Source organism: Colletes gigas, unplaced genomic scaffold, assembly GCF_013123115.1.
Source record: "Colletes gigas isolate AHSC1104 unplaced genomic scaffold, ASM1312311v1 Colletes_gigas_Sc00008, whole genome shotgun sequence".
In the NCBI taxonomy this organism is placed as follows: domain Eukaryota; kingdom Metazoa; phylum Arthropoda; class Insecta; order Hymenoptera; family Colletidae; genus Colletes; species Colletes gigas.
In genome coordinates, this window is record NW_025106637.1 from 2647517 (window position 1) to 2665225 (window position 17709).

At 38.6% G+C, this 17709-nt stretch overlaps 1 protein-coding gene across 5 annotated transcripts in view; it reads right to left on the reverse strand.

The window, feature by feature from the left end:
- Positions 1–15037, reverse strand: part of LOC122396858 (sex determination protein fruitless) — a 37058-nt gene extending 22021 nt beyond the window's left edge. Inside the window, exons 1-5 of one of the 5 annotated variants that reach the window (XM_043395574.1) lie at positions 10902–11315; positions 10042–10238; positions 8848–9401; positions 7611–7790; positions 4501–4624 (exon numbers count right to left, since the gene is read on the reverse strand). In XM_043395574.1, the coding sequence (XP_043251509.1) occupies positions 4501–4624; positions 7611–7790; positions 8848–9401; positions 10042–10238; positions 10902–10918 (1072 nt within the window). In that variant the 5' untranslated portion in view covers positions 10919–11315. Of the gene's footprint in view, positions 1–4500; positions 4625–7610; positions 7791–8847; positions 9402–9498; positions 9904–9963; positions 10009–10041; positions 10239–10901; positions 11316–13093 lie in introns of those variants that run through there. The other 4 variants (XM_043395576.1, XM_043395573.1, XM_043395577.1 and 1 more) reach the window with 4 other exon arrangements.
- Between the last annotated feature and the right edge of the window lie 2672 nt (positions 15038–17709).

A 17709-nucleotide genomic window follows, 5' to 3' on the forward strand; every position in this document is an offset into this window, starting at 1 on the left:
CGTGCGTACGGAAAATTCTAGGTGAGGTAAGTTGGTTCCGATTTTGCTAAAAAATGCTTGTGCTCTAGGCGCATGAACGGCGATATCAATGATCCCTCTCGTATTCCGTGCTTCAATTTAATATGCCTTTTCAGATTGTCGGACCTCGTTAACGATATCATGCAGATTTGGCACTGATACTTATCGGGGCAATGCGATTTCATGTGCTTTTTAATGTTGGCTACGCTCTTCCCGCAGAGCTTACAACACTTTGCACCGACAGGGTTCGACTGTTCTAACTTATTTTGACCGTCTTTACTTAAATCCTTCTCTTTTTTGCAAGTTCCTGCTGTTCCTGGAATACAAGATCCCGTTTCAATAAGTTGGTTAGGTCACTGCGATATACCGACAATCTCTACTAGATTCACGATAAGATATAATAAGAAACGTGTATAGAACACCTCTCATAAAGTCACACTCTACGTCAAGTCAAAGAGTTGCAGAAAAGAGGGTATCCTCTCGCAAGAGGAACTTCCTAAGCGTACCCTTAGTTTTCCAATCAAATTCTTTCAGTTGTTTGGAAGGCGATCCTCGATCTAGTTACAAAGTAGCTCGTCACCACTCATCCCCATTATTTCTATCTAAAAAATCCTAAACTTCTCGGCTTCGCCAACAAACTATCTACCATAAACATTGACTCGTTAGCAGATTATAGACTCGATGCGCTAACCACGTTTACAGAAGATATATTTAACATATTCCTTGATTTTCGTCTTATTTTGACCTCTAAAATCTCCCATTAAAATTTTTCCCTGTATCCCTTTTACAACTCAAATCTATCTTTTAATACTACCGTTGAAATATGATATTTACTACGACAGGAATGTTTTCAAATATTTACATATGTCTCGTCTCTAGTTATAGCCAAGTTCCTTTCATACCGCACTTATCTTTCTTGGGTTATTGACACGCCTGGAATTTCCCGTCATTTTATTACTGCAGTATACCTCGAGCATGGTATTTTTGCAATGATCAGTTTGTTCTTGCGACTCGAAGGAAAAAGTAGTAGCGAGTTTTAAACAAGACGTAACAAGTATCGTAACGCGCGAGAATTAACTTTATTATCAAACTGTAACCGTTTTTGTGCTACGAAGTATTCGAGGTGGCTGCCTTTGGATCGAACGAATTTTCAAAATACGCGAGATTCTTCGATCAAAGTGCGAACAACAATGCAATCTAATCGAACTTATTGTTCCTGGCGGGAGATTAACTGCATCGATTGTACGTAAATTTCTTGAGTAATCGCTTGGATAACCTTATTGAAAAAACCCTACTTGACGTTGCGTAGCTCGACAAATTAAAAATTCCCTGGACTTCAGCTTTGATCATAATCCTATTTCTTGTAAACAATATCGGATGACATCTGCTAGCTAGGACTTTGATCCGCATCATCTGATCCCATCTCTATCACTCGGTTCGTCACGCTCGCGCTACTACATCGCGAATCTTATTAAACTTGCTCAGCTATTCGTCGCATATGGTTTATACATGACGTTGCATTTTCACATTTTAGCAGAGTAGTCAAACAGTTCACGAACAAATGGATAGATCGCGCAAAACCTGATTTCTAGCCTGCTCGTTCCCCAGATCTAATTACGCTGGATTTTTCCTTATAGGATCGTCCAAAAAAGAATTATTTATTAAACGTTCCTTTTATCCCCGATCGGAGATACACCTCTGTGGATTGTGAATTACTTAAAAATTGTTAAACCCGTTTCTACAACCTAATCCATTCCATCTAAACGCTCCTAAATTAAGAGCCACCGTTCGCGATAGATGCTTTTTATTCGACAATAGGGAGGAATCGTACGGGGCTACTTTGTGACTCTACCGTGGATCGTTTCCCAAACATCTAAAAACAATTTGATCGTAAAACTAAGGGTACACCTGCGACGTTCCCCTCGTCGATTAAATTACGTCGACCAATCAAAAGTTACGAAGGCATAGATTGAGAAACACCACACTCGTAATATATGTATCTATGTATGTATACAGTATATGTCTATAGATGCCTACTCGTAGCAAAGATAATCATATCATATCACGTAAAGGAAAAAAAATAAAAGCGCACACCTACTGATCTTTATCATTGTCAAGAGTTACAATAAACGCAAAGCTAGCACAACACGTTGTCACACAACTGAAATAGAACAAATGAAAAAAATAAATAAATAAAATAAGAGAAAAAGGTGGGAGGGGTGGGGTGGTGGGGGTGGGTGGAAGAAATAAAAACACGACAAAAAAAAGTTTTATAGAGTTCGTTAAAAGATCAACGGAAACGGAAGAGAAACCCTGACGAAGAGAACGTCTGCTGACGGTGTAATAAAATTTCTCTCGACGGAAAACGCTCGTGTTCGGGGAGAACAAGCGATATGTTCGGAGTTACCAAAAAATTCTGCCACTGTAGAGCTTCGTTTCGACTCGCTTCGCGAATTACTCGCGAAGAAACGTCGAAGTCTGCAACAGTGTTTCTGGGGTCAGACTCTGGGGGGTCATTCGTCGCTGACGAGCGACTGTATAACAGATCGTAAACGATGACGATGACGATTTTTCTGCGAGATCAAGCGCCAAACAGATTCGAGAAGGTAAACGGACCCGTCGCACGCGTTAGCAACAAAATCCTTGTTCCTCCGGCACCGCGACGTCCGCTCGTGACGCTCTCGACCAAAGTCAGAAACGATCTCGTTACGCAACGACTGTTTTTTCCTACCGAATTGGCGACGTTCTAGCAGGTTCCGTCGATCGTATTACGTAACGACACGCGGGTACGTTGCATTTCGTTGCTAATATCCCCGTTTACTCGTACGATTGCGGGTTAAAATAAACAACGCATGAGAGACACGTGAGAATGTAAGATTAAGATCGCTAGGTACGGTGATGTGAAACGTGGCAATAGGTATTTGTAAGAGGACAGAGAAAACAGTGTTTAAAGGCATGCATAGAGAATCACGCCGTAGTGATGTGTATATATATCTATATATATACATACATACATGTACGTACGATGGCGGTCAGCTGCTCAAGACCGATTCATGCTTTATGGAACAAACGTGATTGACATTTCATAAAGGGTATAGTCGAATAAGGGGGTCAACTGTGCCCTTGAACCAAATTTGACACACGATGGATCCATCGATAGATAGAGCATCAGAAAAAAACATTCTGCGCCAAATTTCAACCCTCTATCTTGAAATCCGGATTAGCGAATTTGTGCCTATTTCTCCTATTTAATCGAGTACGAAAACTTTCGAATCGAACTGCAATATTAATTTAATTCTTATGTAATTGTCAGACGTTACGATGGCGAGATACGTGCGTTGAATATATTTAAAACTTATAAACTGAAAATAAAGTTACGTTACTATTGTATTACACGATATTCAGCGTGTGTAACTTATGAGCGTAAAATGCGAAAAATCAAAGTTACGAAACGCAACTCGCGTTCGTTCCTCGAACTGTGCAACGACCATAAGTAGCTGACTGCCACTGTATATACACACGTATATACGTTCGTTTACAAATTATATTTATAGTTATATGCCGGCACACGTATGTACACATGTTCGCACGCAGACAACGGCATTCACCCGCGCACCCACACACCGACACGTCGTACTGTGAATTTATTCCGTTAATCCTGCCACGCATACGACCGGAACCACCGATATGTATGTATATGTATATAAGGTAGCAAAACAAAATTAAAAACGCAACACACACGGGACCACGTACGCAATCAACGACCACACACCATCTCAAAAATTCACAGACAAACAGAAGAGTACTGTCCATTTGCTGGTACCAAACGAAAAGTACTGTGAATTTTTCCGATACCACTTGGCCCAAAACCAACGTTCTTCTATTCTTTTTTTTTTTCTTTCAAAATGTTAGATACTCCTATTAACACACTTACGGATTCGTAACTACCACAGTGACATAGCAAATGCACGATACCATCACCACAACACCAAGAATATATATATAATATATGCCATATAATATATATATATGATCACGTTATATACACGTATATATATACGTGCACACACTGCCCGTGTATGCACATATATACGTACACGTATACAGGATGCATCCATCAACAAGAAAGTTGTTCGTGTTCTAAAGAGTTACCACTCACTACGCTTGCCAGACTCGGAAATAGAGGGATGCTCGCTTCGTACGCCTATGTACGACTCGACGCGCAAAAATTCTTGCAAACGTGCATGCACATCTCCCTCGATTTCTTAGACGTCACGTAGTTCCCACGCTCCGCGAATTTTTTTCCTAAACGAATGCAACGTGGCAACGGACACGGTCGCGAAACAGATGGCGAACGAAAGCGTGGGTTACTTGTTGCGCCAACGTGCGTGGAAACTCTGGCCGAGTTTCGACGGGCAAACGGGAATTACGTGAAATCTAAATGGAATTTTGATTGTAATGATAGATGTTTGTAGGTCTTACCATCGAGTCCGTCGAGCATTTCTGGGGGATTATGGTGTTCGGACGATTCAATCCCTGACACGCCATCGCTAAGCGCACCCGCCGTGGCACCCCCTTCATCTCCTAGCAGTCCAATTGGATGTCCCTGCACACGACACGAAAAACCACTATAAATACCACTGTGAAAAGAATTACTGCCTCCTAATAATTTCTGTCAGACACGGGAGAAATTCTTATCCGGACAACAATTACGAATAACGACAAAAAAGATAAAAGAACTTTCAATTCCTTTGCTCGTCGAATGAAAATTGAAGATCGAATTGCAGAATCAAGTATTGCACAACGAACAAATAAAAATTTAACTGTTCGATGGAATGAACATTCGTCTACTATTCGAATAAAATTACTTATGAATTATTAACGAAATAATGATGCTGAGGATCCTGAACAAAACGCGTTCGTCTAAGGATTAAATAACGTAATGTACTGAAAAGGACGATGACGGAGAAATTAATCGGACTGTATTGGAACATGATTCGCGAAATTCTAGATAAAAATTACTTTCTTGATCCCGAACGTTATTGCATTTTGTTTTATTATTTTTCAAAGTTTAAAATATTGAACAAACTATAACAAAACCAAATTTAAAACACGTATTTGAAATAATTCATTGAATTTTCAGGTAGGTATATTATACATAAGGCAGAATACTTCATAATAAAAATATTCAACATTTTATTTAAATTCAACGCGATAATATCCATCAAAGAAGCACATCACCTCAAAAATGCACATGCTTTGACATTCCTTGTCTTTCGAACAATACTTCGAAATTAATAATATACACTGCCAATTTACAGTACTTGTATAATTATTATTACATAAAAATGTGTTGTTTAAGGAGATATAGATATAAATTTGAAGGTGTTCAATTGCCGCCAGAAGGCACAACTATTCTTTTATATTAAAACCTATTGACTGTATGAATTTAGTCTTTCTTAATAAAATGTGTGTTTTTGTGTGTCCACGCACATTAATTTTATAAATAGTCCTTGCATTTTGATGCAACACTGAAAATAAACATCTTTAAATATCTTTGTTGACGTATTATAATATTGCGTCGTAACTTTCTCCAAAATATCTAATATTTAAGAAAAAATATTAATTTCGACATATTTTTATACGTCGTAATTCGCATAAAGAAACATATGATAGTCGACCGCTTGAAATAACATATTTATTGCCAATGAAATATTGCAAAATATTGTAGGAAAATTAAGCCAAAAATTTGTAAATACTATATAACAAAAATACAATTAATACGCGTGTTATTATATTTGTAATTTCTGCTTACGTGGCATACGTATGAAAGAATGTGATAAGTAAAGTACAAACACTCTAAAAAAAAAAATACTGATTCAACAAACTTTTCAAATTCGATTGATAGAATGCATATGTTCTTTATGCTCCTTTAAACTCCATATTTATGTATTCTTTCGACATAAAAATAAAATCGAGTATGATATAGGAAGGAAGACAACACCAAACAGAGATGCCAATCTATCGCGGCACAAACATACTCTTATCGAGATACAACAATAAACATTCATACTTCACAAAAATGTGAATGACTGGCAAATTACTTACACAGTCTTTTATAATTACAAACATGTACATGCAGATATGATCTTACAATAACCGGGTGTAAAAAATGTTTACGTATTTTCATGTAGCAAATACGACTTATTCTCCGAGATTTTTGATTTTATAAAATTTTCAGAAAAAGAATATCGAAGCTGCAATTATAATACAAAATTAGCAAGTTTCCATGATGTAAGTATAAGCATCTTTTGCTTCCCTTTCTTTAGCAGCACACAAATTGTGTGCCTTACATTTATTATGATGATTCACAATTTCAAGTCTAAAATTACCATTCCCTGCAGCAAACGAAGTACGTATTTCAGGAATCGAATCGCTCCACTTCCGACAATATTTACAAAACATAAGATTCGAACTTTCGTCGTACTGAAGCCAAGAATACATGTCTAACCAACTGACTTTGAATCTACCAGCCTTTCTAACTTGAGGATTAGAACGCGACGAAATATTGCATAAATTTGATTGTATTTGATTATCCGGCGCTAATTTGAGTTGTGGTTTCGATATTGTGTTATTGTTATTGCACGAATATGAATTAAAAGGCGTGGGTCGATTTAGCAAACATTTGTAAGAATTCTCGTAATAATCAGACGTAGTCTCCGATATATTGATAGACACAGAACCTCCAGACAAAATAGCGCTTTCACGAGAAGCTTGTATCACAGCGGAATCTGGTTGACTTTGGGTCATACACTGTATATCCATATTTTCGTCACTCTTCCCATCTCTCTGAACCTCCCACTCCACACTAGTCTGTCAACAGAGAAGGAAAGGATATGTGTTTAATCAACACATCTTTGATTTTGCCTTTTCGCATATAAGAAGACAATTTTATTTCTCTATTTAATCATCCCTTCCTTCCCATGTTTGTTTGGACCGAGTAGTTGTAGGAAAGTAGTTAAGAAAGAACATTAATTGTGGGAGCAGTAACGAAACTATATTTTTGGTATGTTATGCTTAATACGTAACATGATTTGATGAATAGCGTAGAAGCTATACACGAAGAAAGTTTTCTTCGCCAAGATACAGAGAGGTAATAAAAAATTACAGCAAAAAAAAAAAAGCAAAATAACATGCTGAAATAAAAATAGTATATAATATAAAAAATAGATATATACCAGGTTGGAACTAAAAATAACTGTACAGTAAGATCTATAAAAATTGTACTAAAAGTTTTAGAATGCTAAATTATATAAATATTTAAAAATATAGAAAATGATTAAATTCTAAATAAATCAAAAAGTAAGTTAATATTGTGAATTGTTCATCATAAAAAAAATAATGTCAACAGGTTCAAAATTTAAAGTAAAACATGAAGGTTTTAATAACGAACAAGCATATTCGTGAGACAAACGCACAACTATATACTACTTAGAGTGAACTATTTACATGCTCTAAATTATATTATCAACATGCACAATGTAACTATAGCTTTGCTACAATAAGGAATATCCTTTGGAAAAATCACTTACTGGGAGGGAGATGTTGTCATGGAAGTCTGGTAAATGATGATCTAACTCTTGCTTGATAGAAGGTTGCGGCTGTGATGCAGGGGACATAGGTCGACCACCATCTTCCATTTCACCTCCCAAGGCATTATTTAACTTTGGAATCACAGGAGGGCTTGATTTGTAACTACATTGCGAAGATGCCTGTAACCAATAAATCACAAGGACATGCATTTAAAAAATATTAAAACAATTTTATGTTTATAGCCTGAACAAATATTTCAAATAAAATGTATAATACCAGATTCGAATTTTGTTTATGTAAATTTGTTTTCAAAGTGTACGATCGCAAATGTGATCTTAAAAAAACGAAATCGTAAGTCATTTATCATTCTATACGGTATTAATGAAATGTTTATTAACGTTCGACTGTATTCGATTAGCAAGAATTCTCACCAGCAATAATTGTGTAAAGTATCGCAATTTTTACTTAAAAAAATGCGATAAAAGCTCCGATATTGCCATACTTGATTCGCGTATTATAATACGCAGATTAACTTTTGCTTTGTACTTCAAGGTTACACGTACAGCTCTTTGAAAAGCTGTGCAATCATATACATATGTAGCTTATTGATAACAAAATGCGATCATTATCTCCGAATTTTAAGCGTTACGAGTAAATAACAAAAGTTCACAAGTATACATGTGACGTGTTCGCACGCACGCATGCACGAATGCGCGCGCGCGCAAGCACGCGGGAGCATATGCTTTGAAAATATTTGTTAGAAAAGAATAAAATTGTTTCAATTTAATATTGTAGTCTCTACATTTGCACGCAATACAAAATGTACATCATTTACAACATGTTCTACGCGAATTATTTCCAATAAAAAGCTCCATAAATAAAAATAAAACCATGTTTCATAAATTCGTTACAAAGTTTATAAAAAATTGCAAACCACCACCAGCAATTAGAATAAAGTTTACTGTATTATTTCATAAATATATTTATAAATTTGCTATAAGGCTTACGAACAAAATGTATTTGGAGATACAGAAAATTATAAGACTGCTCATCGACAGAAAATATTTACAAACATTTATAAATTAATTGGTATTGTGAGTGTTAGAAAGCAGCAAAAAAAGTTATAATAATGCAACAATATGTAACATGCAACTTACTTAGAAGATAAGTATGGATTTATACATATTTATGAGTAGGATGTTGGAATACCAATATATAATATTTAATGTAACGTACCTGAGAATCGGACATGAACCGTTCACTGGGTGGACCACTAAGGGAAACATCGTAGCTGCCCGAAGCCTTTCTTTTCCTCTTTTCAGGAAGAGGCTGAAGGTTAGGCGAGTCGGTATGCCTAACACCAGTTTGCGTTTCTGGTTCCGGCGATGGACTTTTCTCTTCTGTCTTGTTATTTACACTATTATCTGTGAGGCCTCTAATCTGTAATGCCTCGGCTGTTTTAAGGAACATCGGTAGTAGATGCTGACTAACGTTAACTTCTCCTTTATACATAAAGTGCAGCAATGCCTTCATTTCCGTGTCATTGACATCCTTCAGGAATATAATTGGATGGGGATGGGTATTCTGGAGGAAAATGCTCTCAAAATACGGACTGCATGCAGAGAGTATCGTCTGGTGTGCCTTGAATGTCTCTCCAACACACGCCAGGGTAACGTCGCAGAGTGCCTCTCTGGCAAGTAAGGAGCTGAGAACGTCTGTGAGGTTGGCTGGATGATTGTTCCACCGTAGACAATACTGTTGGTCCATCTTGTCTATCTCCAATCCCGACCCTACAACCAAACTAGCTGCCCTGAACTGTCCACACTAGAGGCTTTGATCACCCTGACTACAGAATGACTCCCTAACCCTTAAAACGTTAACTCACACGCCTTCTCCACGCACACTCTCCTATATCGACTTGACGATATCTCCTCGGAGATTATATCGCAACTCTAGACCCACACAACTTCCTCCGTGCTTCTGCAAATGTGCCACATTGCAGTATAACTGTAAAACCCTTCAGGGTTCACGCGTCGCTACTATGCGTACCGAAAACATTTTTTTCGCATAACCTCGGCAACCAACAAATTACTCCGTTTGCAATTTAACGTCGATAAGTGTCGCGAAAATTAAAAGAAGGTTAGAATATTAATTGCGACGCAGTATGTGCCACCCACAGATATGATAATACCCAATATTCGAAGATAATGTTTTCAGCAATGTCAATATTCGCGAGGCTTGGGCGCCATTGTCGGTCGTGCTCGTCTAGCCACGAGCCTTCTCGCGAAAACTCGATTTGTTGATGCTCGATTTCTAACCATTCAAACACGCTCCACACGCGGCTTTATTTACCTAAACCCAGCGCCAGCTAACTAACGCACCGTATACACTAACGACCGGGCTTTGTTTATCGTTTCGACGATTACTCACCTTTCGCAAACTTTTTGCCATTACAACGCCACCCGACCCTTAACGTCCACTGCCATACCAATCTGCCAATGCCTACGGCCTTATTTTTAAAATACTTTTGACCTTCGTGCATCTGCCGTGGGGAATGGCGCGAAGGGCGCTCAAATTCAAACGTGACTAGCCACGCGGTAGAGTTTCTCTCGACAATTACAACATAACTAAGCAATTTCTTCTTTGTAAATTTATGTAATTCGGTATCAATGATATCATAGATATACTTGTAATAATGAATTCAAAGAAACTGTCGTTTTCGACGTTTATTTGTCTCTCAAAAGAGAGAAAACATAATCTGTTTCATGTAAAATTTTTTAATAGAAAGCACAACGTATCGTATATAAAAATACGATTAATTATTAAAATATTATAAAGCAATTTCGACTGTAAAATGTGATAAATCGTTTCAAATTACATTACTTGTTAGGATTACGATTAAAATATCTATTACTACGTAAAAGCTATATAGATTATGCATCGAATATTGAAATAGATAAATAGACATTAAATTTAATTACCGTCTACACATACGTCAAGATAAATTGTGCCTATCTTATTAACTGTCCGAACTGTGATAATTTTATACAAATTATGCTTTGTTCGGTGAATGTAAATACTTCTGATAGAATCTCTATGGCATGCTGCCGGAAGTGTAAATAAATACAGCCTTTGTGTCCGATGCTAAAGTTCAACTTGGAACTTGGAACGTATTCGAAGGAATATCATACTTCTTGGAATTGCCAAACAAAGGGAAACCTAATTCTTATCTAGAAAATATTTTATAAACGAGTCACGAGGCGGTGCGTAATGCTCTGAAAATATCTTACGCGAATTTCTTAACCATATGTAAATTGCAGTTTATTACACGTAACCGTGGAGAATTCAAAATTTATTCACCGTCTGTTTCATTATCGTAACGTACGGTAACGCGCGTAAAATTCATGGATACTTTAACAAACTGTCCGTAACTTTGAAATCCGTTGCACTTAATACTTTGCAAAACCGAAAGATCGCTCGTACGCTTTTATCGCGTTGGCTTTAATGATTCGCGAATACTCTCGTTTCAATTTCTTTCGGTGAAACGTACATACACGTGCGCGCTACGTTATACGAGAGGGGGATTACATTTTGCTGAAAATCATCGAGTGCAAAGGGGTCGTTCGGCTTCATTTGACTGCAATAAACGGTAATTCACGCAAATCGCGAGCCTTCTGATATTAATTTCGACCGTCCGCGAGCCGGACGATAATCGTGTTAACCATACGAAATCAATAGGTAGCGGGAAAATTGGAAAATCTCCTTAATCGGTTTTCGAATATGGATTTACAAGCTTTGCCCGACCATTAACAGATTTAATCCGCGCTTTGATTGGCACTGTGCAAAATTACAATTCGCGTGCTTGTCCACAACGAAGACGCCGTGAAATAGAAGGGACGATTGTTTGTAAATAGAAATTCGGTATATTAAGCGGATCACGCAAAGAGCATAATTGAATTTATCTCGGGCGCGTTTCTGAGGATTTAAAATGCAAGCACGAGACGCGATGACGACGGGACAGTTTTAATGCCAAAGTAAGTGGAAACGTTCGAAACGATACTTTCGTTTAAAAAATTCTTTTCCTCGCATTTAGCGTCTGGCGGAGTCATGAGTTATGACGGACGCTATTACCAAACGATGTCACCATTTGCCCAAAAAGGAGAATACGTTACTGCGACTTGTATTAATACCCAACAGAATCGAGTAAATTTCATTTGCAAACAACGGACAGAAATTTTAGACCGCGCTAAAATTGTAATAAAACTATATTTTAAATATTTTAAAACAAAAATAATTAATCCCACATTATGTTTACACGCATATGAAGCAATAACATACGAAATAGCATGGTGTTCGCGTATTGATACGAGTCGCCGTACATCAGGAGTTACAATGAACTCGAAATACTCTCCATGAGAAATTTAGATCCTCAGGTCAAATCTGCCCGCGTTCCGACGCGCGTACTCTATTCTCGGAAAATATGTCGCTACGTTTTCTTTTTCCTATCCACGCGTTCGCGGCGGAATTAGCGGAGAGCATCACGCGGGAAAAGAATAATCGTATACGTGATATAAGATCGGATTTGCTCGTTCCAAAGACGAGTAATTATCGAAATAATGCACGTGATAGCTACGAGTACGTTTGTACGAGGTGTTGTAATCTTGTACCTCGTTTTTTCGTGTATCTCGATTTGATATTAGGCTACGAATACGGTCTCCTAATCCTGTACCTCAATTTATTGTGTATCTCGATTTGGTCGCATCGAAGATAGACTTGTCGTTCATAAAAAGACAAAAAAAAAAAAGGCTCGTCGTCCGGCTGACATTAGCAACACCATTTTACGATAAAATAAATGGTTGCGCAATCAATTATCCGAACCGGTTCTTTGAACAAGTTCTCTCCGCTGACCGAGAAGATTGCGCTAGGGCCGGGACTATTCGAATATTTTATAGGTATTCGAATACTACGAATGAACTTCGGACAGCATTATTCAAATATTAATAAGCGAATACTTATATAATTGCACTCTTTATGTAACAGAGATACCGATGATGTACTTAAGCATTACATCTTGTTATTAGCTGATTCGGGTCAAGCATACGGATGAACTATTGCTGTGAGCGAAATCAATGATTCTTAGAAGATGAACGATAATCTGCATCCATGTAACCGTACGTAAATACAGTTGCACAGTAGCTCCTTTGTGTTTTACATTAGTTGTACGATATTATTTAGGATCGTTTGGGACTGTTTGCAGCCGAATTAATATAAACGAATGAATATTCGAATACAAGAAAAATTCTTCAAAAAGTTCCAGTCCTAGCGTTACCTGATCTCACGATCAGCGGTGTCTCACGTGAGACCGCGCACACGTTCGACGATTTCGTCGAATGTGCGACTATTCAAGTACGATAGATCAAAGATCAACGCTAAGGACAACACACAGAGGAAAGAACAAGCTTATCTTTGACAAGGAACGGACCTGTAGATCCTCCACGCAGCTGGGTTACCGGCGAGCATCACCGTTATCTGCATAATTATCTCGCGGTGGCCTTGACTGTTCCACGAGGAAAACACGTCGTTGCTGGCATCGCGACGTACCGTGGCCCGATACGTTCGCTAGCGCTAGCGTGGTGATAGAAGTCGCGCTACGAGGCGACGTAGCGCGACGAAAAATCGTTTTTCTCCGTCTTCCGTGCGGCTGGGAGATCTTCAGGGACGATCTTCGCGCGATGCACGTCGGAAGTGCAGCGATGCCGCCGCGCTAATCGTCACGCGCATGCCCGCGTGCCGGTGCGCGCGCACCGACACGGTTTCGCGAGCGACGCGCGGAATCCGTTTCGTAAAAACGACGCGTCTCGACGTATCGGAATATATGCATGCCCGATGTATCCTCGATTTCACCACACCGCCCGGCCTCACGGGCTGAAATTCTCGCGAAAATGTATGCGTACGGTCGAACCGGGAAGTAGCAGGTTCGTTTGGTCGCGGAGAAATTTAATGCAGAGGTAAGAAAGTCCGCATGAAATACTGTCTCGATAAGAGACGCGCGCCTGTGCGCTCGAACGTGCATTTTTCCAGCGACAATGCAGCCCCGCTCAGTTTACGGGGTAGAAAGGGCGCGCTTTCAGCGTTTGATCTTCAAACGCACCGGGAAGTTTCTCGCTGGAGAACGGGGCTCTCTTATTGACGTACTTACAGCCGTTTCACAGGCACGAGTTACGCTACGGATGAAAATCGCGAACGGATGCTTACGCCGCAACGAATTTTCCTCCCTCCCGTTGAAACCCGTCACGCGGCTGATTCTGCGATCGAAGGATTCGATCGATACGCACGTAAGGGGGCGACACGCTCGAGACGCAAAGACCAAGACAGAGACGACGTGATTTCGATTTTCTTTTTGTCGTATCCATTTAATATAACCGGCGCCCGATCGGTCAAAGCAACGATGAACGAACGTTAATGGTTCCTGGTTCCGGAGGCAAAGTATTTTCGAGCCTGTGATCATTTTTTACTTTAATGTATGCGCGACTCAAAATACGGGACCGGCTATGTGCTCGCGATAAATTATAAATCGCTCGAACCCCCTATTCCCTGCAACGCGGTAGATTAAAAATTAATCTTGATATAAGGTTATTGCAATATTTGTCCACCGTTGCGGCGGCATGTAAGAAGTTACGATGGTTTTGTTTTTGCATACGAAGTTACCCTGCGAAATATCGAGCAAATAATCCAACGGATATTCTAATAAAAAATGCTCCGCTTAGTTTGAATTTTTATCTCCGGACATACGATACACGATGACACCAGAAAATAGCATAATTTAGTTCGTTAAACGTGAACGTTTCGAGTCCTCTTTTTTATAATTTTATGTTCGACATAAAAATGAATTATTTTTAACTTGGACGTATCGTGCGCGTTGAATTTTATCAATTTTTATCCATAATATATCCTTTTTTTCTCAACTCTTGGACTAACTGAAAAATGTTTCACGTATAAATCATACTGAAGAGGACTTAAGCGCAAGGAAGACGTTTATGTTCAATAAATGGAACTATGCGGGCGACTGGTATTTTTTTTTTTGCTTATTTTTCATCTCAAGAATTCTCGTCTCGCGTAACTGGTTTTTATTTACAACGTGAAAGTTACATATTGAAGTTTGCAAAAGTTTCTTCGCCGACTGGTGTTTCATACTACATTTGAATCTGGGCAAACAAGTTCTGATTGAAAAATAGTATTTTGCGCGTTTCAAATTCTCATTCGGGGAAAACAAGTTTTCGCCTCGTTCTCTGTGAAAAATACAAATTAGTGTGAAAATTAAATAATGAATCGTGCTCCACCGCGTACTTGTTAATGATGCAATCTTGCTAATAACAAGACTGAAATTGGAGTACGTAACGAAATATGGCGTCTATTCGTTGCATATACGAATAGCAATCGCGATATAAAATAGAACTTTAAAATATGTATTTTCTGGCCGAACACCCTGTATACTGCCCAAAATAATTAGTCTTGCTCAATTTATTAGCTTACGAATAAAAGTATATTCATTGTACTACAAATCTTACAAGTTTTATTAACAAATTTTGAATCGTGTAAAAGTTATGGCCAATCGAGTGGAGCCACTTTGTCGAGACTAGCAAGAAAGATATTTAACGATCAAATTATCTGAAATAAAAAACCAAGAAACTTTTTAATCTCCATTAGCGTCTCTATCGTTGAGCGTACGTGTTCTCTTTTTTGAAAATATTTTCGCGTTATGGTCGAAAAAATGTAGAGAAATATGCATACTCTCGTTGCAGATCAGTCTTACTTGATGAGCACTTTCAATCGATAATAACGATGGGGAACGATAACTTTGAACTCTATCGTAGAGTAATTATGTATCCAGGAAAGTACTTTACACTCTAGAGGTTCTCAATCTCTCTAAAAACACGTATTACAAAAACTATAAAATATTTGGTTGGTATTTTAATACGAAGTTTGAGCTTATTTGATAGAAGATAGTTTCTAAATATCGAACCCTATGTACATACTTTCAAACACAAATTAGGCTTTGTACTTGTTTTTTAAATAGAATTTACTTCCTAATTTCACATATTCTTTGGTTGAGCGATCGATATACTAGACATGCAATACTTCAATGTTGGATATGGTCATTTTTATTTTGCGTATTTTCACTATTCTAAAAAACCAGTCACGTTCAAGCATCTACCATCAATTAAGTATTACCAGATGAGAAACTACTGCTACACATCTCGTTGGTGTTCTAAAAAATCTATTTATATGCAATTTTTTAGATCTATAGAAAAACATGTATATCTATGCATGTAATCTACGTTGTAGTTTTATAGTTAATCCACTATTATTGCAAGGAATACATCTATTTTTTTATATAACTTGTTCAGTCGTTTTAGAATTATACTGAATTTAATATACAAATTTATTTTCCGCTACTGATCTTTCACGAGAAATTATACGATCTTTTTACTCCTCATATATTATTTTAGTGTACCTTCTATAATTTGGTCAGCGTTTCGACTGATATGACGCAATAAGAAGAACAAATACAGACTTGGTTTGCATTTTCGTTTACTACTTCGGCCCTGGTTATGGCACAGTAATGCTACGAACGTTCAAACTGGAAGAATAAGCTATCTAGCAGTAGAAGTTTTATCTAAATCGGTCCTGTGGTTCTCGAGTTTATCGTGTATAAACATACATACGTGCAGATACACAACATCGAAAAGAATTATAATTTATATAATAGTCCAGAAGCGTAGATTATAAAAATAATTTTCTCGATATTACGTTTTGGTCCGCGCAGCTCAAAATTTAGATTACTCTATGTTCTATGGATATTTATACGTCCACGAATCATCTAATACTGAAATTGTCTAATAATTAAACTTGCAAATCTATCTTATATCTAAAGACTTTGTAAAACTCTTTCGACAAACTTTACAGGGACAATTTTTATTGCATTTAGAAACGATCGCAATACTCGATAAAAGGTTAAAGTTTATTTGAGCAAACGTCAATCTTCGCGCATTTCCATTTACAACCATTACGAACTACTTCCGTTCGATCTTCGTCGCTTTTCGCAGTAAAAACGGATAAAAAATCTGATTTCCCTTCGCGATCAGCCGCGACACTGAACGTAAATCGCGTTGGGTGAGAAATTACAGTGATCGCAAAACGCATTAGTTACTTGCAGCACAGTCTCGAAAATTGACAGTCGCGTTACCGCGTGTTTTTGTCCGTATCGCACAGTTTATGTTTCAATCGAACGCAAACCCGATAAACACAGTCTAGTTTACAGAGCGCATTATTGAAATCCATTAAACTATCCGGTGCCGCGATCGATTACGGAATTTAACAGCGTATTCCTCTACCCTGAATTCTACATATTTTCTACGATCGATCGCGAATAGCTTCCCTTATTTTCCCCAACAGATTATCGGTTTACGTTAAAACCAGATAACAAAAGCAATCGAGTAACAAAGTCGTATCGAGGAGGGCTGACCGCAAAGAGACTAGTGGGAAAAAGGTAGAATCGTCTCTGAAGGTGGTCTACTCGCATCTTTTTCCTCTCGCGTGTAATCGATGGAGGGAGGAACACAGATCTTTTAGATCTCTGGATAGACGAGTCCCGTTCTGGTAGGCCGTTTGCGGGAATAGGCGCGTATCTCCCCTCTCGGCGGGCCACGTGTCGCCAGGAGGAGCCGCGCGATCAGAAACGGGCGTGCACCGACGACAACGACCACAAAGGTGAAAATAAAACGGACGCATCGTCGCGAGAAATGTCTGAAAATCGACGCGCCTTGGGCGCATCGTTACCTGGTTTACTGAAATTCGTGAACATGAAATCCCTGACGGCCTCCCGTAGCCGGCGACGCAGATCGGAGGAGGATCCCGTTGATCCTCCCGCGGGAGATCTTCCGTGATGATCTTTGTGAGACGATCTTCCTCTCGAGGGGCTGAGCGATCTTCTTCTCCTCCTCACGGATCCTTCGGGCTTCCGTTCACAGCGGAACCGCTGGGCTTTGTCACCTTCATGGACAGTACGTTCGCGCACACGACAGGTGGGACGGCACT